The sequence below is a fragment of the Plecotus auritus genome, assembly GCF_963455305.1.
Source record: "Plecotus auritus genome assembly, chromosome: 8".
Classification (NCBI taxonomy): domain Eukaryota; kingdom Metazoa; phylum Chordata; class Mammalia; order Chiroptera; family Vespertilionidae; genus Plecotus; species Plecotus auritus.
The window spans coordinates 117,997,265-118,023,788 of NC_137782.1; the positions used below are offsets into that span (position 1 = coordinate 117,997,265).

A 26,524-nucleotide genomic window follows, 5' to 3' on the forward strand; every position below is an offset into this window, starting at 1 on the left:
TGCAGGACCATAGGGCTTTGCACTTGATTGACACCCGTTAATGTTTGCTGAATTAGAGCAAATCTCTGCTGTGCCCATCCTGTGTGTTTTTTATCGTTGACCATTGCTCTCGAGTTAATATTTGAACCTGGCCATAAAGGAGGTGACAGATGCTGACCTATGGCCAACACTTCAAGGGGAAATAGCCTCTTATAAATCAGCCCACACTGGACAGTCCCACCAGCAGAGCTGCCGATCAACTGTGGAGGTAGACTCATCACCACCATGAATTTCTCCGGCAAGTACCAGCTGCAGAGCCAGGAAAACTTTGAGCCCTTCATGAAGGCAATTGGTGAGTGCTGACCTGGACACCATGCCGGCGGTCATGGCAATCAGTGTCTGACCTGGCAGGTGGTGGCCAGTCACAAATGCAGGCTGGATGCTGGGATGGGAGGAGAGGCTCTGGCTTTATGCAGACCAGGGCCATGCTGTACTTGCTCCTTTTGCAGTCACTGGCAGCTTGTGCTGGTCCTCACTGGATGAGCCACTCATAGGCAAGTGAACTAGTGAAGGAGCACTGAACTAGTGTCTGATTTGGATTGAAGCCACCTCTGCTAGTAATTCATTGTGTGACCTTGTTCACTCATTCATTCATCCAGCCAGCCATTCATTCTCCTAACATTGATCCAAGGCCAACCGTATTCTAAGCACTGTGCTGGACAGATACAAGGGAAACATGTCAATGAGCCACATTTCCAAAGTCACAGTTTAGCGAGGAAAAGGAGACGAAATAAATACAATAAAGAATCTCCTAATGTGTACTGAGTGTTGACTCGGTGCCAGGCACTGTGCTAAGCCCTTGACATGCAATATCCCACTGAATCCTCAATGAAAAACTCTGAGTTGGGTACTATTATTTCCCCCATTTTACAGTCAAAGCAACTGAGACCTTGAAAGGTTAAGTAATCCCAACCAAGGTCACTCAGGTAGGAAGTGTTTGCACCAGGAATTGAGGCAGGCACTGGTTCCCAGAGACCCCACTTTCACCTGCTGTGTCCCCCAGAGGATGTGCAGGAGGATGTGGTGCTCACAGGAGGGCAAGGAGAGGAGGTTTGATGGTGATGACGGTGAGCCTTGACTAAACCTTGGAAGATGAGCGGGTGTCCACTAAGGGACTGGAAAAGGGGATTGTACTCCCGGTAGAGGAAGCCTTATGAGCAAAGGGGCCATGTGACAAGGAAGGGTGCCAAGAGGGAGAAGGGTGGGAAAAACAGCAAAGACAGAGGGAGGAGGACCTTCAGAGAGCTTGGATCTCCTATAGGGCAAGTCATGCTACCTCTCTGTGGTTCACATCCCTCACCTGTGCAACAGGACCCCCCGCCCACTATCAACGCATGTGGGTTTATAAACCTCAATTCATATGACACCACAGACATGCTCTGAAATTTGTAAAGCTCTGTCCTAGGGAAAGAGACTCCTGATACCTCCTCTTCGAGAGCCTTGCCAGCAGAGGTCAAGATAGGCCTAGGTGGACAGATGTTGACCAGGACAGGCCCAGTTGGTGCATGTTGCTCTGGCATAGTAGCATCCCCAACCCCACTTCTCACTCTCACGAGTGATATGGCTTGGAAGATAAACTGTATCAGCCAACTTGAGTGTGGAGGATGAAATGCTTATACTCAAAGAGCAAATTCTCTGGGTGTTAAAGGAGGAAGAGTGGGGAAGGAGAGTGAGCAAGAACCAGGTGCTCACAATGGGAGAGGTCTTCAGCCCTAGCTGGTTTGGCTCAGTGGATAGAGCATCAGCCTGCAGACCAAAGGGTCCCAGATTCTATTACAGTCGGGGGCACGTACCTTGGTTGTAGACTCCTCCCCGGTCAGGGAGTGTGCAGGAGGCAACCAATCGATGTGTTTCTCTCACATAGATGTTTCTCTCTGTCTTTCCCTCTCTCTAAAAGATCAATGGGAAAATATCCTCTGGTGAATATTAAAAAAAAAAAAAAAAAAGACAGGATTGGTCTTCAGGCCAGAAGAGTGTCTTCTTTATAAACCAACTGACAAGATGGTGAGCTGGCCAGGGCAGGTCAAGTTGGGCCACTGACCCTTCCTTTCAAAGGTCAAGGCCCATGTTACTCACAGGACTCCATGCCTGTGGCCTCCAGGGAGACACAGCACCTCCCTCTCCCCTCTGTACTACAAACTTTCTCTGTGACCACTGCCTTGCAACTCCCACCTCTGCCGGTCTCTAAACCTCAGATGGTTTCCACCAGGTCTGCCTGATGACCTCATCCAGAAGGGGAAGGACCTCAAGGGAGTGTCGGAGGTCGTGCAGAATGGGAACCACTTCAAGCTCACCATCACCACCGGATCCAAAGTGATCCAGAATGAGTTCACCTTGGGGGAGGAGTGCGAGCTAGAGACCATGACTGGGGAGAAAGTCAAGGTAGGAGATGCCCCTCCAGCCACACTCTGCTTCTGGAACTTTTCTTGGAGCTTGGTCCCAGGGCTTCCTCCCTCGAGGGTCACACCTCACATTCCCACCATGGACGCCCTATCTCTGAACTTACTTCTGGGGTGAGAAGCAGGAAGACAACATCAGCTCCTAAGGAAGAAGCTCTTAGGGAAAACTTCCCAAAGGACTGATGATGAGGGTGCTCTGGCCCAAGAATCTGAGCTCTCCCAATACTGAAGAACTGGCAGGACCATGCATACAGCAAGGGACTAAGTCCCAGGTTCTTCCAGGCCCAACAGTGGGCAAGTGGGGGTCAGTGAAAAACCTTTCACAGAACCCTGGGTCTCCTTGAGTCCAAATTAAACTGGCTTTGTTAGGCCTCGAGCCATTAGTCCTGGGGAGAAGCTTCCTGGAGGAGGTGCTGGCAACTCCAGAATACCAAGCCTTCAGGGGTGACCCCCGAGCCTCCGACCTTAGCTACCTCATCTGTAAAACAGGCACCGTCACCCTTCCCAGACTGAAGGCAGGGCTACATCCTTTCCGCTGGGCGGTGGCTCAGGTGTGTAATGAGCACTGGGTGCGGGCTGTGTGAGCGTCAGCAGGCGCTGGCATGGAGATCCAGGCACTGGGGTGCCCCCCACCAGGAGCCTCTCTTCCTTCCTTAGAAACTCCACCCACCCTAGCATGGCCAGCACCGCTGAGCAGCCGCCTCCACGCCTCCCCTCCAGACAACTTCTTGCATTGGGCTCAGCACGTCGGTATTTTTTACCTCTGATCAGTCTTTATTTCTGCTTCTCCAGCTACAACATTACAAGTCAGGAAATATGTGATAAAATTTAGGAGGAAAATCCTTTCCATGTGCCCATAGGAAGGGGCACGTGGTCATGGATTTTACCACAGATCTTTTCTGATTGTCCATTTTGGAGGCAAATTTTTAACATTGGCCAGTGTCTTCTGCTCCCTGTTTCCTCTTCCCGGGTTTCTGTTACCTCTCCCTGAATGCATAAAGCTTGAGAAGGATACCCCAAGAAGAACGATAAGCATGCTGGAATGTGCTCTCACAACAGGCCAGTTCTGAAATCTTGTTACCACCTTCCTCCATTAGCTTGGAGAATTGAGATTTTACTCAAGTTTGCTTCAGTGTTTTGAGCCAGTTAGGTGTTGTATGCTGATTTCTAGATCACCAAGCATAAATTTAAAAGTCTGGCAAAAGATAACCTGATTGTTTCTTCCAGTTATTTTCTCTTAAGTAAATTTTTTAATGTTTTTATTGATTTCAGAGAGAGGAAGGGAGAGAGAGAGAGAGAGAGAGAGAGAGAGAGAGAGAGAGAGAGAGAGAAACATCAATGATGAGAGAGAATCATTGATTGGCTGCCTCCTGCATGCTCCCCGCTGGGGATCAAGCCCACAACCTGGACATGTGCCTTGACCAGGAATCGAAAGGTGACCTCCTGGTTCATAGGTTGACGCTCAACTGCTGAGCCACATCAGCCAGGGCTTCTTTTAGTTTTTAAATACAATTCACTTCTATTATGAGTCAGAGAGCTGGGAGGTTGGCCTTATATAAAGATGAGCGATGGGTTGTTGTAAGCAGAGACCCATGCCGGGGAGCCAACCTCATTAGCAAATGCCTTGCTCCCTGCCAAACCCTTCCTCACAGGCCATCTCTTCTGTCCCCTGCAGGCAGTGGTTCAGTTGGAAGGTGAGAATAAACTGGTGACATCTTTCAAAGGCATCAAGTCCGTGACAGAACTCAATGGAGACACAGTCATCCACGTAAGTTGCCACTCTGAGCTGTGGCTCCCAGGGCTTGAGGGAAGAGGTGTAGGGCCAAGTGAAGAGCCACCTTTCCCCCCACCTTTGCTGCTGTTCATCTCTGCTGCCACCTCCTGAGGACCCACTATGTACCAGGCAGTTGACACACATATCTGCAATCTTTCCAGTAACCCTGTGTTTTCTAAATGGGGACACTGAGGCAACAAATAGCGAGGAAAGGCAGAGCTAGGGTTCCTCTGAGTGGGGTATGTCTCACAGGGCTGCCACCCACAGTTACACCACAGCACACCTTCAGGGGAACCACTCCCCTTACAGACAGGTTAGACTTGCACACTTATTACAATTGTGCAGTGTCTGCCAGTCAGGAGTGTTAGCCTAGGAGTTCAGTGCATTAAGGTAGCTTTCCAACAGATCAGTGTCTTGAGGAAGGGGCACCCTTTTCTAATTCACCAGACTTCACATGTGCGGGCAGCGACCCCCGCTGGGGCTTCCCCACTCTCCCTGGGCTCCTTCGGGCTGTCCTTCCACCACCACATTCCTGGTCCAGATTCACCACTCCAGCCTCCCCGTTTCCTTCTCTCCTCGTTGCGCTACCCTTCCTTCACCAAACCTAAGTAAGATGGGGCAAGAGAGGTGCTCTGTAGGAGACTCGGGGTCATGTAGAGCTACCAGCACAGCCCACCCTCCTCAGTCTCCACTGGGATTTGACCTCAGGACACACTCATGGGCTTGAGGGCAGAAATCCACTCGTCGCTTCCTGTGTGCCTCTGATTCACAGAACAGCCCTTCCACTGACACAGAACCCACATGCAAGGAAGGCTTTATTTGGCCAAAAGTTGGGCCCTTTTGTTGCTTTTTCTGTTTTATGACAGTGCAATGATTATTAGCCATAGCTCTTCTCTTCTGCCTCCACACTCACCAAGAAGCCACAAAGACGTCTATGTGCCCTACAAGCCCAGGGAAGGCAACAAATGCCTTTGCCCATTCGGCGTTAATAAGGAGAATCATATTCATGGCAGTTTTATGGCAGCTTATGAATCTGGCACACTGTCGTGGTGTGTGCCATGTCATCTTTGGTGCCTGGCTGCCAGCCACTTCTGTCTCCGACCCAGTGCAGTGTCTCTCCATCAAGTATGTCCCCTGGCTCTTCCTTGCCCCAGACTGTACTTTAGGGAGTAACAGCCGGGGTCTGTCATCACTCAGTCCAAGTGGAAAAATCCCTCAACTTGGGAGAGTGTGAGCACCCCCCACCCCCCAACCCCTGCATATTCACAGCAGATCAGGGAGGCACCAGCAGGGGAGCAGGAGAGGGTCAGTCCTGGGCTTAGCCTTGGCCAATGTCCTTGAATACTCTCCATCTCTTCTAATCCTCACATCTCCAATGAAGGAGGCAGGATGAGGGGTTTAATAGACAGGTTGACCTGTCCAAGGTTATCTACAATGAGTTGTAGAACCAAGGTTCAAACCCAAATCTTTCCATTCCATTCCATTGCTGCAGAAACTAAGAGACTCCTTTTTAACTCTAATGACATTGCCACAGTCTTGTTCAAGAGAATCAGTGGATCAGTGGGATGGTGGGAGGGGGAAAAAGGGAACATGCCTCAAAAACTGATGAGCCCAAGAAATCTAGTGTTTTTATATGCTTTGCAGCTTTGGAGGAAAATTATGTCTATCTGCTATGTTCCAGGCTGGGTGCCTCAGTGTTTCCATATATGTGTGTCCTTACTATTCAACATGCGTTTGGTACATAGTAGGCACTCAATAAAACTTTGAGAAATTGGATTGGACAAAACTGGTTTTGATGGTCTTGCTCTAACAGCCATTAATGTAGAAAAGTCTTCAGTAAGAGTCAGGACAACTCTCCACATGAGGAAGGAAGGTGACAAAAAGTTGGCCTGGGATTTTAGGAAAGATTGCCAACCCTTTCTCTGGTCCTATAAAAAAAAGAGGACTCTTTGGCCTGTTACATATGATAGCATATTTACAGCTATTTTGATGACTTAGTCATCTTTTGCAATTCAACATCAGATGGTTAGAGAGGTTAGATTGTATACTTATTACAATTTTGCAATCATACTTATTGCATGATTTCTTTTCTGACTTTCAGACCATGACATTGGGTGACATTGTCTTCAAGAGAATCAGCAAGAGAATTTAGACATCTTCACTTCATATTCTTTCACTGTGTAAAATTAATGTAATAACGTAAACTTTGTTTTAAAAAAATGTCTTTGTTTCTTGGTGGCCTCTCATGGATGGTGTTATTGACATCAGTAAGCACTGACCACCTATATTTTCATAAACTTTGATAACCTGCACATTCCATCCTCATGGGGTCAGGTCTGAAGCAGACCCCAGGCTGCCCACTTGGGCGACCCCACAAATATCATGAAATGTGGCTGGATTTGTAGAACAGCCTTAAATGACCTTTCCTAGGAGTTGGGGCAAATGGATACGCAGTGTGCTGGCCCAAAGGGAAGGGTGGGTCCCTGTGGGGACAGAGAGTGTGGCCACAGCAGCCTCCCCCACCAGTGGACATGAACAAAAAGAGCGGGTGCTGGCCCAACAATGAACAATTCTCCTCCTAGGGGAGGGCTGAGTGAGGAGCTTAGCAAGGGGTGCCAGAGTAAACAGAGGAAGCTCAGAAGGAAATCCCCTACATGCAATGAGCAGAGGCAGAATGTGGGAGAAGAATGATTTCTCTGAACAGTACCTTGTACCATGCTCTGGTAGTTGTTATGGGTTAAGCTGCATCTCCCCCAAATTTGCATGTTAAAGTCCTAACCCTCATTACCTCCAGACTGGGACCTTATTTCAAAACAGGGCCATTGCAGATGCACGAGTCAAGTTAACATGAGGTCATACTGGAGTAGGGTGGGCCTAACCCAATATGCTGGCATCCTTAGTAAAAGGGGAAATTTGGACAGAAACACCTCCATGGGGAGTACACAGCGTGAAGATAGGAGGTGTGCTGTCCCAAGCCCAGGACCCACCAGAAGCTGGAGCGGGGCCTGGAGCAGGTCCTTCCCTCGAGCCCTCAGAGGGAGCACGGCCCTGCCAGCACCTGCTCTCAGATGTCTGGCCTCCAGACTGGAAGAGGACACCCTGCTGTGCTGTAAGCCGCCCAGTCTGTAGCAGTTTGTTATGGTAGCCCTGGCAAAATCACAGTGTTCATCCCCCAACTGCCATCCTCTGACATTTCCATCTTCTTCACACCTTTCAGCTCCCAGAACTTGCCCAGCTCACAGAAAGCTCAACAAAAAAGCTATTTGGGGAAAATCCAGTCTTCCTCTTCTGTTTTCACACAGAACACTTTATTCTTTTTTCTCTTTTTTTTACAGTATTGTTGAGTATTTTTTTAATTTATTTTTTTAATAATTCTTTTTTTTCAAATTTTTATTAAGGTATTATATGTGTACATATCTTACCATTGCCCCCCCACCCCACTCCCATACATGCCCTCACCCCCCAATGTTTTGCATCCATTGGTTACTCTTATTGTTGAAAGTATTACATATGTCCCCTTTTCCCCCCCAATTAACTCCCTCCAGGCTGCCCCCACCTCCTCCTGCCCTGCCTCCCGCCCCAGGCCTTCAGCACCTTATTGGGTAATGCATATATGCATACAAGGTCTTCGGTTGATTACCTCCCACCCACCCACCCTCCCCCACCTTCCCTCTGAGATTTTGCACTCTGTTTCATGCTTCCATTTCTCTAGATCCACTCTGTTCATCAGTTTATTTTGTTACTTAGATCTCACATATGAGTCCGATCATGTGATACTTGGCTTTCTCTGATTGACTTATCTCACTTTGCATGATACTCTCCAGGTCTCTCCATGCTGTTTCAAAGGGTGAGAGATTCTTTTTTACTGCTGCATAGTATTCCATGGTATAAATGTACCACAGTTTTTTAATCCACTCATCTATTTATGGGTATTTGGGCTGTCTCCAGATCTTAGCTATTGTAAATTGTGCTGCTGTGAACATAGTGGTGCATATATTCTTTCTGATTGGTGCTTCAGGTTTCTTAGGATATATTTCTAGAAGTGGGATCACTGGGTCAAATGGCAGTTCCATATTTAATTTTTTGAGGACACTCTATACTGTTTTCCATAATGGCTGCACCAGTCTGCATTCCCACCAGCAGCAGAACACTTTATTCTGATATTTCTGATCACCAAATGTGTGTGTGTGGCGGGGGGGGGGGAGGGGGGGGGCAGGGAGAATGTTACCCACACCAAGCAATTTTAGGACACCAGCTGGGTGTGCTACAATTTAACTCAATTCTGACACTGTCTACCTGGAGATAGTGTCAGATCCCACAGTTAAGGGCTCAATCCTGTGAGACAGCCACCCTCCCACACAGGTTAGAGACCAATCGCAAGTATCAGGCCCCAGGTTCCCCACTGCTTCTGTCCAACTTGGCTGGAAATGACCTTCTCCACTTTGGATCCAATTATTTGCTGAAATAGCTCACAGAACTCAGGGACACACTCACATTCATCTGTTTATTAAAGGATATGATAATAAAAAAAATACAGGTGTGCAGCAGCATAGATGGACCTGGAGAGCATTATGTTAAGTGAAATAAGCCAGGCAATGAAAGAAAAATACCACATGATCTCACTCATTTATGGAAAATAAAGAACATTATAACCTGATGAATAAAAAGATAGATACAGAGGCAGTAAAGCACCGAACAGACTGTCAAATTACAGTGGGAAGGCTGGGGAGTGTTGGGGAGGGAGGGAAATAGATCAACCAAAGGACTTGTATGCATGCATATAAGCACACCAATGGACACTGTGGGGGTGGGATGAGGGCATGCGACAGCGGGTAGGGGAGGCTGGGGGAAGGTCAATGGGGAAAAAAAAGGAGATATATGTACTAATATATGTAATACTTTAAACAATAAAAAAAATAAAAAGAAAAAGAAAAAATACAGGTGAATAGCCGGATGAAGACATACATGGGAGGTCTGGGAGGGTCTGAGCACAGGAGCTTCTGTTCCTGAGGAGTTGGGGGTTGTCACCCTCCCAGTACATAAATGTGTTCACCATCCTGAAAGCTCTGAACCCCATACTATTGGGGTCTATGGAGGCTGCCTCATATAGGCATGATCCAGTATTAACTCCATTTCTAGCCCCTTTCCCTCTCTGAAGAAGTGGGAGATGGAGCTGAAAATGACAACCTTGGTCTTTCTTACTGCTTCCTCTTTCTGGGGACCAGAACCCACCCGGGAGCCACCCGGGAGCCCGCCCCAAGTTCCCTCATGGGAACAAAAGAGGGTCCTCGTGTTCTTATGACTTGAGAAGTAGGAGGGTTTCAGGAGCCCTGTTTCAGGGACTGAGGATGAAGACCAAATACATATTTCTTATTATAAATCACAATACCATAATAAAGGAATGAATTAACAAATGAATCTGCCACATTTTTCCCTCCTTTTTTCAACTTCTAGATTTGAAACCCAGTTAGTTGTTACTTAGATTATATCACAGTCAACCTAAGGCATCTCCTTCTCTCTCTCTCTCTCTCTCTCTCTCTCTCTCTCTCTCTCTCTCTCTTGCCTGCAAACCTCCACCCTGCTCATAGCCATCTTCCCCATAAACAGGGCTGATTCTATACTTCCTGGTTCATTGCCCAGCACATAAGGGTCAAACTCCTAAACCTGCATTCAAGTCTCTGTATCAGGCGTCAGTCATCTCTTTCTATAAAAACCTAGAAGGTGAACAGTCTCCGTCACCACCCTCACTTATGCTGGTGCAGCATGGAAGCAGCCACAGACAGTACACAAATGGGCGTAGCTATGTTTCAAGAAGACTTTACTTATGGACGCTGAAATGTGAATTTCATATGGTTTTTATGTTATAAAGTAATCATCTTCTTTTGTGTTTTTTTAATCGTTTAAACATGTGAAAACCATTCTTAGCTGATACGTTGTACAGAAGCAGGTGGCAGCCACATCCGAGCCATGGATGGTAGGTAGCTGGCCGACCCTCGCTCGATCATAGCTGCCCCCTCTTATCTAGCTTCGCTCCCTTTCCTGTAATATGCACACCAGCCAAGCCAAACAACCGCTCAGTCCCCTTGTGATTTAAGTGCCACCTCCTGCAGAAAAGCATCCTGCACTGCCCAGTTGTCATTTTATCTGCACCATTCTTGTAGAATGAAGTTCTTCCTGCCTTCCCCTATAGTGTTCTCCATACATGTGCCTTCCTTCTCCCACGTGGATCAGGGTCTTGTGGAAAGGGGAAAGCATTATTTCAGGAGCTAAGGCAGACTTAAGGAAAGAGCTTCGGAGCTTCAGTAAGGACTCAGGGTTGGGAGACACACACACACACACACACACACACACACAAAATCCAAAGAACTAATGGCATACTACAATATACAGCTCACAAAAATAAATTCCAGATGAACTAAAGAGCTAAATGAATAAATGTGAAATATTAGAAATAGACATAATTATAGGTAAGCAACTTGAATTGTAGAAGACCTTAAACACCATGCAAAAGCCATGAAGAAAAAGATTAATTCATTTTACTACCTCAAACATTTTTAATTTTATATGAAAAAAAGACACTGTAAACACAATTTCAAACAAAAGCAGCCATGTGGGAGAAAATATTTATGGCTTACGTAACAGAGGTTAATAGATGGAATATAAAAGCCTCCCCAAATTAATAAGAAGACCAACAAGTCAATGGCAAGGTGGGCTGAGGACATTCATGAGTAATTCACAATACGAGATACGCTTAGTGTCACAGTAATCAGGAAGGGGGGATGTAAGATGAGCTATCATTTTACAAATCAAACTAGCAAAAAGTAAAATGACTGGTAGTATCCAGTGTTTGCAAGGTGGTGGAGCTAGGAAATTCGTACAGCCCATATGGAGTACCATTTAACTGTATTCATTACTTTTTCTCAGCGTGACTTCCCTAGCACCTAGCAAAGCCACTGCTGTGTATCTCCCAGAGAAATGCTTAAACACATGCACAAAGAAGCATATAAAAGAGCAACATTAAAAACGGAAAACAAATGCCCATCAGTAAGAAAAGGTTAAATCAACTGGTAGATGAATTGGACATACTCTGAAATACCCTCTGGTAGATGAACTGGACATACTCTGAAATAACTTCTGGTAGATGAATTGGACAAGGCAGAGCTATATGGACTGTTATAGAACTACCTCTAAGACAAAGCTTAATCTTTTTTATTTAAAAAAGCAAGTTTTAGAACAATATCAACAGTATAATATCATTCATGTAAATTTTGTTAAAATGTGAAACAAAATTATCTATTTATATGTGTGTGTGAGAGAGAGAGAGAGAGATAATAGATGATTATATACTAGTAATAGCCATTATTCTACAGTGGGAACAGGAATTGTGTGGGAGGTCAAGAGAGCTTTCTGCATTATTTATATTGTTTGAATCTTTTGCAAGAAAGTAATTTTGTGGAACTATGTTTTTTTTAATGAGCAATGATTTTTTTTTAAAAAAAGCAGATGATGTAAAGTAAAAATATTGGGCTTCAAGATATAGTTCAACTAATCTATGAATTTCTATCTCAGTTTTCTCATCTGTAAAATGGGCAATACAATACTTCTCTCGTGTCTTTTATAAGAAGCCTATGAAACAATGCAAACACCATCCAAGTGAAACATGTTATTATTTCCACTTGGATTCCTCAGGAAACTGCAGTGGGTTTGACATTCAGACCATGAGCAGAAGCTCTGTTATGCCCAGAGGAACATCGGTGAGTAGATGAAGGGGCACAGAGAGGAAAAGCAGTTTGCCTGGGACGACCCAGCTGGTAAATGGTGAAGCTGAGGTCCTGGGACTCTCAAGACACAGGAGGAGCGAAGTGGTAGAAATAAGGTACCTCAGCCAGGTCTCTAGGCAGCTGAACAAATCCCCAGTCTCCTCCTAATTGGGAACAACGCCGGGTTTAGAAGGGGATTGTTTATATGTTTTACCTGAAAAGGAGAATAAATTTTAAATGCTGAACTTAGATTTTGTACAGGTGCCCGAAGCCTGCTTTTAGAAAATTGAATAAACAGCTGTTGGTTGTATCAGCTATTGTTACCCCCTTTTTCCTCCTGACCCTTCTGCCTTCTCTCTCCTGCTGTTCTGTGTACATCGCACCAGCAGAGGGCACTCCTTCTCAAAGCTAATTGATTTGAGAAGAGCCAGTTTGGGTGTATATAGCCACACAAAAGTAGACATTTCTGTGGGGTTTCTTCTTCTTTTTTTTTTTTTTTTAATATATTTTTATTTATTTCAGAGAGAAAGGGCGAGGGAGAGAGATATAGAAACATCAATGATAAGACAGAATCATTGATTGGCTGCCTCCTGCACACCTCACACTACAGACAACCCTGGCATGTGTCCTGACCGAGAATCGAACCATGACCTCCTAGTTTATAGGACGATGTTCAACCACTGAGCCATGCCAGCCTGGCTTTTCTTCTTCTTTTTAACTGATTGCCATTAGAGTAAAGAAAGTGATTTTTTCTTTTTTGTGGGAAGGTGGCTCTCAGTCCATACTTAGTCTTCAGAGCACTTTTCTATACATACTTGAGGTAGAGTGACCACCCGATGATTTTCTAGGACTTCTTACCAGAAAAACATGGAGACGTGGAATTTATTTATCTGCTTTACAACCTAGCCTCGTTAAGCCAAGTCAGGGCAGGGCAGCACTCAGCTCTGAGGACACAATGGTCCCTGGGAGACTTGCTGGCTAGCAGGGAGGTCAGCCCATAATCCATATGGTGACAGTATGATCTGTGCCATGACGCCGGTGTGAGCAAGCTCCAGAGCCTGCCTACCCAGGAAAACGTCTCAGAGGAGGTGGCATTACACCTGACTCACAAAGCGTCCAAGGAGATTTCTTTGGCAGGGAGGGGTGGTAAAATGAAGGCTTGGCAAGAGATGAAGCAAAGAAGGACAGAGTCTCTGCCATGAATAATCCTTTTACTCTGGCAAGGAGGTTAGACTTGAACCTGGAGACCATGGGGTGTCATTGAAGGGTTTTCAACTACAAGAATAGCATGATACTAAGGGTGTTGTAGAAAAATTATTCTGGCTGTGCTGTTGAGAATAATGAGAAAGGCCAAGGCTGAACACAGAGAGACCATTAAGAGATGGTGGAAGCCTAGCTGGTGTAACTCAGTGGTTGAGCATCAACCCATGAACCAGGAGGTCATGGTTCGATTCCTGATCAGGGCACATATCCGGGCTCAATCCCTAGTAGGGGGCATGCAGGAGGCAGCCAATGGATAATTCTCTCTCATCATTGATGTTTCTGTCTCTCTCTCCTTCCTCCTTCCTCTCTCTGAAATCAATAAAAACATATCTTTTTTTTTTTTCTTTTAAAGAGACGGCAGCAATGGTCCAGGCAAGAAATGTTGAAAGTCTGAACCAAGACAGTGCCTGGGAGAACAGAGCAAAGCAGAAAGGTTCAAGAGCATTTAGGAATTGGAATCAATGGGCTCTAATAATTAGATGTGAGAAATGTGTTAGAAAGATGTATGTCAGGGTTGTGCCTGCAGGAAGTAAGGCACACTCAAAAACAGAAAGGGTTCTCTTTTTTGGTCAAAATGGTTCTCTTAATGAAAATTGAATGCAAGCTCCATCCATAAAGGTGTAGTTAAAGTAAGAGGAGCCGACAAAATAAGTGAGACGCCCAAGGACTAGCCACCACAGAAAGTCATTACCGTCCATGGGCCTGGAGGGGTAACATAGGGATCAGCATTACTGGAGCTCAGTGAGAGCTGGAGCCATCAGAACCAACAACAGGAGTTGAATCCTTGCTGGCAAGGGTTTGATTGCCTGGCCTGAGTCACATGCAATGGTGCGTTGGAGCTAGATAGCACTGGCTCCCAACTCAACATACAGCGTGGTAGCTTGACATTGGCCATGGTGAGAGTATTTACAATATGGAAATCAGCAAATGTTACAAACATTTACCAGCACACCACTGACTCTTGGGCCATCACTGTATGTCAGGAAATGCTGTGCTGTGATAGATTCAGGCTGGGTCCTGAGCCAAGCCATCCCAGCAGTCTCCTAAGAACCTCATGGTGCAGAGGAATGGCTCTAAGAGCAAGCATGTCAAACTCATGGCCCGTGGGCCACATGCAGCCCACAACGAATATTTTTGCGGCCCAGACAATATAATGGTATGTAAGGAACGTTTTAATAAAAATTTTGTAACTTAATTTTTACAATATCCTGTTATACATAATTATTAATAACGAACTACAACATTCACTAATGACTGATTACTATAATCATGTTGCATTCATTTCCCTTATGCATAGGTGCACCATTTCTCTCCACTAATACTAGCAGTGAATATTTTAGCAGCTGATTGCCATATCATTTGTTTTGTACTGACTTGTTTGGTGTGCGAAACAGGAAATATTTCGCTTTCAGAGAACAAGAAAAATAGGTTTATTTGTGTTATGCTTATTAATTTGTGCAGTTATTCAGTGTCTGGTAAGTTAATGTTCAAAAATATTAATTTTTTGTTAAAATGTTCTATTATTTTATGTTAACAATGACTCATTTATTTCAGCCCTTTGTATTCAGCATGTCTCTATGGAAATAAACCTACATTTCTATGAAAATTGAAGCTTTTGGTTTTTTGTTTTTTTTTGTTGTTGTTTTTTTGTTTTGTTTTTTTGTGTGTTTTTTTTATGCATAGATTATGTACTTTTATTTATTTATTTATTTTTTTAAATTTAATAAATCTTTATTGTTCAGATAATTACAATTGTTTCTCCTTTTTCCCCCCATAGCTCCCCTCCACCTGGTTCCCACCCCACCCTTTGCCCTTACCTCCCCCACACTGTCCTCATCCATAGGTGTACGATTTTTGTCCAGTCTCTTCTTGCACCCCCCATTCCCCTTTCCCCCTGAGAATTATCAGTCCACTCCCTTTCTATGCCCCTGATTCTATTATATTCACCAGTTTATTCTGTTCCTCAAATTTTTAATTCACTTGATTTTTAGGTTCACTTGTTGATAGATATGTATTTGTTGTTCATAATTTTTCTCTTTACTTTTTTCTTCTTCCTCATCTTAAAGAATACCTTTCAGCATTTCATATAATACTGTTTTGGTGGTGATGAACTCCTTTAGCTTTTTCTTATCTGTGAAGCTCTTTAACTGACCTTCCATTCTGAATAATAGCTTTGCTGGGTAGAGTAGTCTTGGTTGTAGGTTCTTGCTGTTCATCACTTTGAATATTTCTTGCCACTCCCTTCTGGCCTGCATAGTTTCTGTTGAGAAATCAGCTGACAGTCGTATGGGTGCTCCCTTGTAGGTAATTAACTGTTTTTCTCTTGCTGCTTTTAATATTCTCTCTTTGTCTTTTGCTCTTGGCATTTTAATTATGATGTGTCTTGGTGTGGTCCTCTTTGGATTCCTTTTGTTTGGGGTTCTGTGCGCTTCCTGGACTTGTAAGTCTATTTCTTTCACCAGGTGGGGGAAGTTTTCTGTCATTATTTCTTCCAATAGGTTTTCAGTATCTTGCTCTCTCTCTTCTTCTGGCACCCCCATAATTCTGATGTTGGTACACTTAAAGTTGTCCCAGAGGCTTCTTACACTATCTTCAACTTTTTGAATTCTTTTTTCTTTTTTTTGCTTTTCCGGTTGAGTGTTTTTTGCTTCTTTGTATTTCAAATCTTTGACTTGATTCTTGCGTTCCTCTAGTTTGCTGTTGGGTCTCTGTATAATATTTTTTATTTCAGTCAGTGTATGTTTAATTTCTAGTTGGTCCTTTTTCATATCTTCGAGGGTCTCGTTGTATTTATCGGCCTTTTCTAGGATATTCTTGAAGAGCCTTATAACCGTGGTTTTGAATTCTATATCCAGTCGTTTGTTTTCCTCCATTTCTTTTGTTTGTGATCTGTTTCTTCGTCTCCCCATTTTTCACTGCTTTGCTGAGTTGGTAGAGTAGCTTTGTGTGCTAGGTTTCCTATATGGCCTAGTGGGTCGGCCTCCCCAGTTAACCTGAGGTGGACACTCTTGGTGCACCCCTTTGTGGACTGTGTGTACAGCCTTGTTGTAGTTAAGTCTTGATTGTTGTTGGTATCACGGGGAGGAATTGACCTGCAGGCCAGTTGGCTGTGAGGATCAGCTGTGTCTATGCTGGGAGAAGTTCGGTGCTGGAGACAGCCTTATAGGATTAGCCTTGCCAGATTGCAAAAACCTTTGTGCTCAGCTTGGAAGGGGTGGAGTCTCAGGGCGGGGCAGACAGTCTTGGCTTCCCGTCAGCCCTGCCCTTGGGCGGGTCTCCAGACCTCTGCCTTCCGAGGTTCCCGAGTTTCCTGAGTTTCCGCCTTACAGTCCAGATTTCCCTGGTAAGAGCGTAGGTCCCCAGGGGCTCGCCCGGATCTGCGGTTCAGTGCAGTCAGGAGCCTCTGACTCCCCTCTGCCAGGGATAGCCCGTGGCAACCTCCACAGTCAGTCTTTGTGTGCACTCACGCCTCCAGACCCCTGCCCCTGCCGCCGCGGCTCCCGAGTCTCCGTGTGCCTTTCTCTCTACCTGACAGTCCAAACTCCCCCTGTATGAGCCTGGGTCCACAGGGTTTCACCCGGAACTAAGGTTCACTGCAGTCGGAACTGGGGTTCAGTGCAGTCGGGGGCTTCTTTCCCCCTTCCGCCAGAGAAAGCCAGCCAGGCACTCCACCGCCCTTCCTCTCTGTGCGCGCGTGTCTCCGTACCTCTGCTTTTTGCCGCTCCTTCTCCCTGAGATTTCCTCTTTCCTTCTAGTTGTAGAATTTCCACTCAGCCAGCTTTCCTGTGGTTCTGGATGGTGTCCGTTCTATCTTTTAGTTGTAGTTTGAAATTGTTGTGCGGGGCAGCAGTTTAGGTGCTTACCTATGCCGCCATCTTGGTTTCTCCTCAGATTCAGCTTTTGGTTTTTTGCAGCCCACATAAACTTAAACCTTGTTTATTTGGCCCATGTTAGCCTTGGAGTTTAACATGCTTGCTCTAAACAGTGGTTTTCAACTTTTCTAATGCCGCGACCCTTTAATACAGTTCCTCATGTTGTGGTGACCCCCAACCATAAAATTATTTTCGTTGCTACTTCATAACTGTAATTTTGCTACTGTTAATGAATCGTAATGTAAATATCTGTGTTTTCCGATGCTCTTAGGCTCCACAGCAGCGGTTCTCAACCTGTGGGTTGCGACCCACAGGTTGAGAACCACTAGCAGGGTTGCGACCCACAGGTTGAGAACCACTAGCAGGGTCGCCTAAGAGCATCGGAAAACACAGATATTTACATTACGATTCATTAACAGTAGCAAAATTACAGTTATGAAGTAGCAACGAAAATAATTTTATGGTTGGGGGTCACCACAACATGAGGAACTGTATTAAAGGGTCGCGGCATTAGAAAGGTTGAGAACCACTGCTCTAGAGGAAGGGTTGGTAGCGTTATCAGAAGTGGGGAGAAGTTGAGCTGAAAAGATAAGCTACAGAAGCTCATTATAGGGGGTGAAGGAGAGGGAAGCATCTAAGATAATATCCCAGATCTTGGGGAGCTAAGTAGATGGTGAGGTGGTGAGTAAAGGTATAGAGGGAAGTGATGAGTGAGTTCAGGTATGAACAAGTTGAGTATGAGTCGCCTGAACACCTAAAACCACAAGGAAGGCAATAGTCTTCCATTTAAGAAACATACATTCTAACAAGACAGATGGTGAATAAAATGCAAAGGACTGTCTTACAAGGCCAAATGCAAATGCCAGTTAAAGTCATAAACATGTAGCTGGAATTCTAGCTGCTGCTTCAAATTGCAGTTCCCTGCACTGCCCCAGCTCTTTGCCGTACTCGGGAAGGTGCAGGGTCTGCAGGAGGATTCAGGACTGGTGGGCAGGGGGAAGCACAAAGACTGGCTGTGATGTGCTAAGTGAGAACTTAGAAACCCTGACTTGGTGAATGAGGAAGAGAAAAAGGCCGATTGGACATGGCTGTCAGTGTGACGGATAGGAAGGAAAAGTCGTTCTCCTGGTGCCTGGGAATCAGGACTCCAGTCCCAAGCTGTGCCTGCATGACTGGTCTGAGGGTTGAGAGCAAGCCTGCTGGGTGGCAGAATGATGGCCTCCAAAGCTGTCCATGTGCGAATGCCTGGACCTGCGAATGTGTTCCCTTACATGGCAACAGGGTGTTTGCAGATGTGATTAGGTAAGGACCTTTGAGAGGACGCGGTTATCCTGGGTGATCCCAGTGGCCCCAATCTAGTCACAAGGGTTCTTATAAGTGAAAGAGGAAGGCAGGAGGGATGCAATTGCTGGCTGGGGGGCCACAAGCCAAGGAATGGGGGCATTCTAGAAGAAGATTTTAGAAACTGAAAAAAGGTAAGAAACAGATTCCTGACCTGGCCTGTGTGCTTAGTGGTTAGAGCATCTGCCTGTGCACGGAAGTGTTTCGGGTTCAATTCCTGGTCGAGGGCAAGTACCAGGGTTGCGGTTTGCACCCCTCCCCCAGTTAGGGCATGTGTAGGAGGCAACCAATCAAAGTATCTCTCACATCAATGTTTCTCTCTCTCTCTCTCTCTCTCTCTCTCTCTCTCTCTCTCTTTCTCTTTCCCCCCTCCTCCCTCCTTTCCACTCTCTCTCTCCGAAAAGCAATGGAAAAAATATCCTTGGGTGAGAATCAACAAACAAAACAAACAAATAAATAAATAAATAAATAAATAAATAAATAAATTCCTCCCCTACAACCTTCACGAGGAACACAGCTCTGCTGACACCTAGATTTCAGACCCATTTGGACTTCTGATCTAGAACAGTAAACTAATAAATCTGCATTGTTTTAAGTCACTAAATTCATGGTAATTTGTTATAACAAAAGGCAACAAATACAACTCCTAAAGACCTCTGAGAAACTGTGCCTGGACCAGAATGTTCTGAGACCAAGCCCTGTGAGGTGGAGAGGTTGAGGCTGACAGGGAGGACTAAGTTCATGCCAGAGTCAGTGAGCCCAGGTGTTGGCTGTGGTCATGCTGCACATGGTGCTTTCCTGAGCTTGATGAGCGCTCCTGGACAACCTGAGATCCGGTGATTTGTATGCAATGCTGCGCCAGGAGGAACCAGGGGCCTCAAGAAGTGCTGTTTATCTCCATGCACAGGGTGTTCGTCATTCACAAGTGTGCACACCGTGGTCCGGAAGCGTGCACCTCTGACTGCCCTCAGACATGGCACGACACTCTTTTCTGTGCCCCAACCACACGGATTCCCTCCTGCACCCTATAGAGAAGTCAACCCTGAGCAATTCTCCCAATAGTGGCTGTATCTGGGCTTTAATAGTTGTGTCTGTCAATGCATTGGTGGCTTGGTCTGAAGGGTATGAATCAGAGGTTTTACACTGGTTTGTTATGACCCGGGGGTAGAGGTTTCAGAATGCAGATTTCACTCCAATTTAAGTAAAGATTTCTTTAATGGTCTCTAACTATCCATTCTGCTACTTCCATATAGCAAACCCCATTTTACAGACTGAAACACTACCAATTAATGTGTTCTTCCAACGTTAAGCCAGTTACCGTGGTGTAAATATTCCCACCATGGCCAATGTCAAGGTATCAATGTGATGTTGATGAATGTAGAGTTGGGAAGAGATGTGTACTATCAGCTCTCACAGGCTGGTAAAAGCTGGTTCCAGCATACACTGTTTATCTCTACCCTTTACCTTCACTCTCTGATTAGGAGAAGGAACACCCCAACAGTAGCAAGGTTGAAATGCTCATGGAGTGCTTATGATGGGCCAGGCACTGTTCTAAGAACTTTACATTTAAAACATTTAATTCTCGCCCAGCCAGTGCGGCTCAGTAATTGAGCTTCAACCTATGAACCAGGAGGTCGTGGTTCAATTCCCAGTCAGGGCATATGCGTGGGTTGCAGGCTTGATCCCCAGCAGGGAGCATGCAGGAGGCAGTCAATCAATGATTCTCTCTCATCATTGATGTATCTATTTATCTATCTCCCTTGCTCTCTGAAATCAATAAAAAATATTTTTAAAAAATAAAATATTTAATTCTCATAGCAACTCTGTGTGGTGGGTAGAAATGAGGAAACTGAAGCATGGGTGAAATTACCAGTCCAAGGTAAGAGCTTGTGATATAAACTTAATCTGTTTCAGTGTCCATAATCTTAAAAACTACACTAAATTATTCTCTAAAACTGCACTAATACAGTAGCCACTAGCCACACTGGCTATTTTAATTGAAATTAAATAAAATTAAAAATTCAATTCCTCACTCATACCGGACACATTTCAAATGCTGGATAGTCTCATGCAGCTAGGGGCTACTGTATTGGGCAACACAGATATAATACATTTCCATCATCACAGGAAGTTCTATAGACAGTGCTGCCCTAAATAGATCTTCAGAAAGAAAGAAGCCACACATATCTGTTTGGAAACAGTGGGTTTAATGGCCTTTGTTGACGGCTGTAACATAAAAACTCAAAATGCACAGTCCCTATCTCTTCTGCTCTGAGAAGTAAATTCATTCACTTATTCATTCATTCATTCAACACACATTAACTGAGCACCTACTATGTTTCAGGACCTGTGCTAGGTTCTGGGGATAGAAAGATGAATAAAGGGACACAGCTCCTGCCCTCCAGGAGCTCACAATCTGATAGAGGAGGCAGAGAATAATACTGCCATGAGGAGAGAGTTATGATGGGAGATTCGAGGGTAATACCAGAGACTCAGGCAGCCAGCTGAATTGAAGGCATTCAGGGAAGGCTTCAGAGATGGGGTGATTTCCAAACCAGATGCTGAAAGATGAATAGGAGTCGGCAGGTTTTAGCTATTTTAGGTAGAAAACTCAGAGAGGCATGGAGAACGTGGGTCACTCAGGGACCGGGGCGTGAGTGGGTTCGACTGAAGTCTAGGATGCAACAGAAGCAGAAGTCAAGTGTTCTCAGGTGGTGTGCTGAGGAGGGATGGATGTTGGGGAGGGGAGATAGGAAAGAGAAAGAGAAAAAATTTTATTCTAGATGTGCTGAGTTTGATGTGCCTGCAGAACATTCAAGAGGGTGTGTGGGGCTGGAGTTCAAGAGCAAGGTTGGGAAATACGGATTTAAGACCATCAGACTCAAGATACAGAACACACCAAGGGCCTGGCGAGCTCCTGCAGGGAGTGTGCACAGACTGAGATGAAAATAAAGTGAGAGTGACCGGATGAACAAAACCAACTACAGGAAATGCCACATATCAGGGCACGTGGAGCAGGGACAAAGGGAGACTGAGAAACCACATCAGAGCATCAGCACGAGGAAGTGGTGTTCCAGAAATCAGTGTTGGGAGTGTCAACTGATGCAAAGATGCCAAGTAATGCAACAACCAAAAAAGACCCACTAAAATTGACCTTGGTAAAATCTCTTCTAGTGGAGTTCAGGAAGCCAGCCTGCAGTGGTTTCAGGAAGAAATTAAAAGTGAAGAAGAGAAGATGAGCCCTGGCCAGTTTATTTCAGTGGATAGAGTGTCATCTTGCGGACCAAAGGGTCCTGGGTTTGATTCATGTCAAGGACACATACCTGATTGTAGGCTCCTCTCCGGCCCTGGCCCTGGTCGGGGCTCATGCAGGAGGCAACCAATTGGTGTGCTTCTCTCACATTGATATTTCTCTCTGTCTTTCCCTCTTCCACTCTCTCTAAAAATCAATGGATGAGGGTATGTGACAGGGGGTAAGGGAGGCTGGGGGAAAAAAAAGGAGATATATGTACTACTATATGTAATACTTTAAACAATAAAATAAAATTTTTAAAAAAAGAAAAGAAAAATATCCTCTGGTGAGGATTTTTAAAAAAGAAAAAGAAAGAAAAGAAAAGGAGATAACTATGGGAGACAAACCCTTTAAAAAATACTCAGCTGTGAACATTATCACTGCAGATCACCCCCAGCATATTTACTGACAGCATTGAAAAAGCTAGAAACATGTCAAGGATCCAGGGTGGAGAAAGAGTAATAAGTGAAGCCGGGCCCAAGACATAGGGGAGGAAGGAGTCCAGAGCACAGGTGGAGAAGGAGCAGGGCTCCTGTCCACTGGTGTGAGAAGGAGGGGTAGGTGCAGGCATGACATGTGTGACTGTAGGAAGAGGAAATTGAGGGAATCCCAGGTATATGTGTTTCCAAGTGTCTCCCTCAGCTTCATCCTGAAAAGACTTCTCCCATCCTCGTCACCCAAACACTGAATATCCCAGACCATGGGTGAGACCAACAGCCCCAGAGACACCTGCACAGTTGGGTGAGCAGCCACCTGAGACTCCAAGCACCGCCACCCTCAGCTCAGATGTGATCCCCTCCGTGATAGTCCACACACCCACCAAACAGGCCCTCTACTGCACCCCTCTCTCCATACAGCTTATATCGCATTATTATTACACGGCGCTTTAATTGTCTGTTTACATTTTGCCTCCCCATCTACTTTTGGAACTTCTTTATCTCTAGGCCTACAAATACTTGCAGGATGAGGTGAGCTATAAGATGAATTAAATTGAATTAAACTGAGTTGAAATGAACCAACATGACACTGAGGAACACAGAGCACAACATTCCCTTAGCAACAGGGTTGAGCAATACTCTAACTTCACCATCAAGGGTCTCCCCAGAAGCCCACTCCCTCCAGAATGTCTCCCCAGTTCCCGAGCCACAGTGCCCCCACGCACACATACACACACACCAGGCAGGTCCTCATTGCTTCTTATGGAACAGAGATGGCGCCGGGTCGCTGCTGGGCTCAGCCATGACCTGCATGGGCTGGTTGTTCAGGGCAGCCTCGCGCATCTTGCGGTACATGAACTCGTTCTGGTGGAACAGGCGCAGCTCCATCTCTGTCTGCATCCGCATGGCCTGTGGGACGCAGACACACCAGGAACAGTGATGACAAGCCCCAGGACAGGGTGGTCCTGGCCTCCCTGGGCCCTTTTGGAAAAGGCAGGCAATGGGTGAAATGACTCCCAGTCACCAAGATTCAACTGTGCCCCCTCAGAGGATACATCCACCAGGGGCCTAGAGTCCTGGCCGCAGGTCAGCTTGTTAAAGAGTCAGACCCCTGAGAGAGTAGCTGAGGGGTTGTTCTCAGGAACCATCCAGTGGGGATCTAGATTTGAACCCTGGCCCCTGCACTTGGGTCCCACCTTATGCAAGGAGAATCCCTTCAGCCCTCGGTTTCCTCATACATGAAAGGGGTAAGATGTCTTCCTACTTCCCAATAGACCAGGGAAATTACAATATGTGACACACACAGGAAGTTCTCACTTCCCCATGTGTTCTTTAAGAAATATCTATTGCTCAGCCAGTGTTGCTCAGTGGTTGAGCATCCACCCATGAACCAGGAGGTCATGGTTTGATTCCCAGTCAGGGCACATGACCAGTTTGTAGGCTTGATCCCTGGTAAGGGGTGTACAGGAGGCAGCCGATCAATTATTTCTCTCTCATCATTGATGTTTCTCTCTCTCCCTCCTCCTCTTCCTTCCTCTTTCTGAAATCAATAAAAGCATATTTTCTTAAAAAAGCATACTTAACAAGCACCAGGCATCACTGAGGGGCCAAGGATGCAGCAGTGAATAAGACTGGCAAAAACTTTGCCTTTGACAAGCTTAAATCACTAGACATGAAGTCTGTCTCCTCATACACTTTATGACACCAAGTCTTTCATCTTTCACTACACTGCACTGTCTGAGGACAGCTCCTTGAACTCAGTCACTCTTGAATAAACCAGCCCTTCAAAGCAGAGACTGAGAGCATGCCATGTGCCAGGCACAGTTCTCAGTGCTGTTCACAGTCATTGCACCCTCCTTACAACTCTCTTCTCTTTCTCCAGTTTACCAACGAGGAGACTGAGGCACACACATATTCAATATTTGCAGTACATGGCTAGAAAATGGCGAAGCTGGAACTCAATCCCAGCAGTCTGCCTCTAGAGCTTGTGCTCCCCAGTCCACTCATTCTGTAATGCACATTTTGTCACACACACACACACACACACACACACACACACACACACACACACACCATTATTTAGGTTTTCTCAGTCAAGCCTGGAACATCTCAGGGGTCAAGTCTCAGCTGTCATCCACCAGCTATTTGACTATGAACAGCTTACTCCCCTTCCCTGAGCCTCAGTTTCCTCATATGTAAACAAGGGGAGTGGCCTTTGTGAGCTCCCTTCAGGTCCAGCTGGCAATCTAGGGACTTTCCCAGAGCACAGTTCAGAAGTCAGCTCTCATCCTCAGAGAGCTCAGAGCAGGCAGGGGGCCCAGCGTCAAGGTGCTACTTGCCTCCAAGTCCTTGGTAATTGGGTGGGTGGGTCCATGTGTCACCAGGAGAATGGCATAGGCTTTGCAGATCATACCGTGCCCCACCTCAATGTTACCAGCATGCCAGTTGGTCAGCCCCGCCCGCATCACGGCCATGCCCAGTTGGGCATTGTTGGGGTGGTAGAGCTTCCTGTAGAGGCAATAAAATAATCATAACACATAATCCCAGCCTCCCTTACATCTGCAGAGTATTTGACAAGTTATAAAGTGTTCTTATTGAAGTCCTTCTTCTTTCCCACCAGTGCCACGAAGCATCTGCAGCCCACTGGGAGGGGACTGAGGCACAGACAGGTGGGAGATTGCCAGAACCCCACACAGGGAAGCTGTAAGAGCTGAGACTCTCACCTGAGTCTCTGAGCCACATCCTCATGGGGACAGGAATCAGGATTGTGCTCTGAACGTTACTACGGGAACCTGGGAGCTCTCGGTGCACCCAGCCCTCTCCTGGGAAAGCAGTAGAAAGGCCAAAGGGAAAAAAATAACTAGAATGTCCTTCTTGGGACAGAAGTGCATTTTTCCCTCCTTGGCACCTTCTTAACAGAGCTTCCTTTTAATGTGTTATATAGTTTTCCCAGATTTTATTTATGAGTAACATCCTCCCCCCAAAAATGAACCTTCTTGTGCCAATGTAGTCATTTAGCCAGATATGCAAATTCACATGCCAATGTGAACAGAGTGGACATCAACAGAGGGAAGGCAGGGACATTCTATTTTATACTTTACAATTTTAATGAATGAAAGCTCACAGGATTTTCTGTGTTGGTTGTTAGGGGGGACCCTTTCTAAACATTTAAAATCAAGCTGGACTTGGCCATCAGGAAATCAGAAGCCACCAGCAAATAATAGATGTGCTGCAGGATTCGGGAAAGACCAGGGATGACAAATAGGTTTCATTTTAGGTACCAACTCTGAGTATTTGGTCATTATTAAGAGGAGCACCATGATAAAAGAGCATTCCACTGTAGAGTTCCGATTACCGCTGTTTTCTGTGGTACAGGAGGAAGAGGTAGCAGTATGCGTGCCCTCTATTTGTCCTGCCTGGAGTAGACACATTTCCAGATTATCTGACACCCAGGATTGTCACCTACACATAGCCATCCACCATCCTCCTGGCGTAGTACGAGGCCTCCTCAAACGCCTGGAGGTAGGAGAGGACCTCGGAAACAATGCTCAGCATCCTCAGCATGTAGATATTGGTGTCAGCAAACACCGAGTCCTGCTTCTCCAGGCACTCCCGGCACAACTTCACAACCTAGAAGAGACGCAGGCCCTGTTCGTTACCAACACGCCATGACACGTGCTTAATTCACATACAGGAGCAGCACAATGACATTGAACACTCCTTCTTTGAAAGTTGAGGAGATTGCTTACAATTTGTGATTTGAATAGCAAAATGGTCTTATTTGGGTAAGATGTAGAGATGGAAAGGGTAACACGAGAAGTTTCCATATATAAGTCAGTTGGTAGCAGGGAATTAGGAAATATATATATTATTATATATTTTATAAATATATATAAAGATATATATATATAAAGATATATATAAAGATATATTTATTTTTTTTATAAATATATATAAAGATATATATATATATATTTATATCTTATAACAGTGCAATGAGATAATTACTATGAATATTCCCATTTTACCAGAGTCTCTGCTCCTATGATTCTCTACTCTGGCTGTGCTCTAGATTAACCTAGACACCTTTCTAAAAACATCAATGTTTAGGCCTTACCCTCAGACCAATTGAAACCAAATACATGGGGGAGGGACCCTGGCCTGTATAGTTTGTATAAGCCCCTGGTGGTCTTTATGCACAGTGGGGGCGAACAATCAGGTTGTCCTGCTTGAAGTGTACAGGATGGATAGACAGACAGGGAGGCTCCCGGGAAGCTAGAAGACCCATCAGGAGATCACCCCATTGGCCCTGGTGAGAAGTAAGATGGACCTGACCCCAATCAGCTT

General features: G+C 45.5%; 2 protein-coding genes across 11 annotated transcripts in view; one reads left to right on the forward strand and one right to left on the reverse strand.

Annotated features, from left to right (window-relative positions):
• Nucleotides 1–264: 264 nt before the first annotated feature.
• FABP1 (fatty acid binding protein 1) lies at nt 265–6,424 on the forward strand (the record flags this gene model as incomplete). The annotated part of the gene is made up of 4 exons (XM_080683932.1): nt 265–331; nt 2,249–2,421; nt 4,114–4,206; nt 6,314–6,424. 4 exons carry the CDS (start codon nt 265–267, stop codon nt 6,362–6,364), a joined length of 384 nt encoding a protein of 127 aa, XP_080540058.1. The 3' UTR covers nt 6,365–6,424.
• Nucleotides 6,425–20,640: 14,216 nt separating this feature from the next.
• The window catches only part of SMYD1 (SET and MYND domain containing 1), a 45,492-nt gene continuing 39,608 nt past the window's right edge, over nt 20,641–26,524 (reverse strand). For 4 of the 10 annotated variants that reach the window (XM_080683881.1, XM_080683876.1, XM_080683883.1 and 1 more), the window contains 4 exons: nt 25,644–25,807; nt 24,517–24,685; nt 22,917–23,086; nt 20,641–21,167 (listed from right to left, as the gene is read on the reverse strand). In XM_080683881.1, the coding sequence (XP_080540007.1) occupies nt 22,928–23,086; nt 24,517–24,685; nt 25,644–25,807 (492 nt within the window). In that variant the 3' untranslated portion in view covers nt 20,641–21,167; nt 22,917–22,927. Of the gene's footprint in view, nt 23,087–24,516; nt 24,686–25,643; nt 25,808–26,524 lie in introns of all 10 variants that reach the window. The other 6 variants (XM_080683882.1, XM_080683879.1, XM_080683880.1 and 3 more) reach the window with 3 other exon arrangements.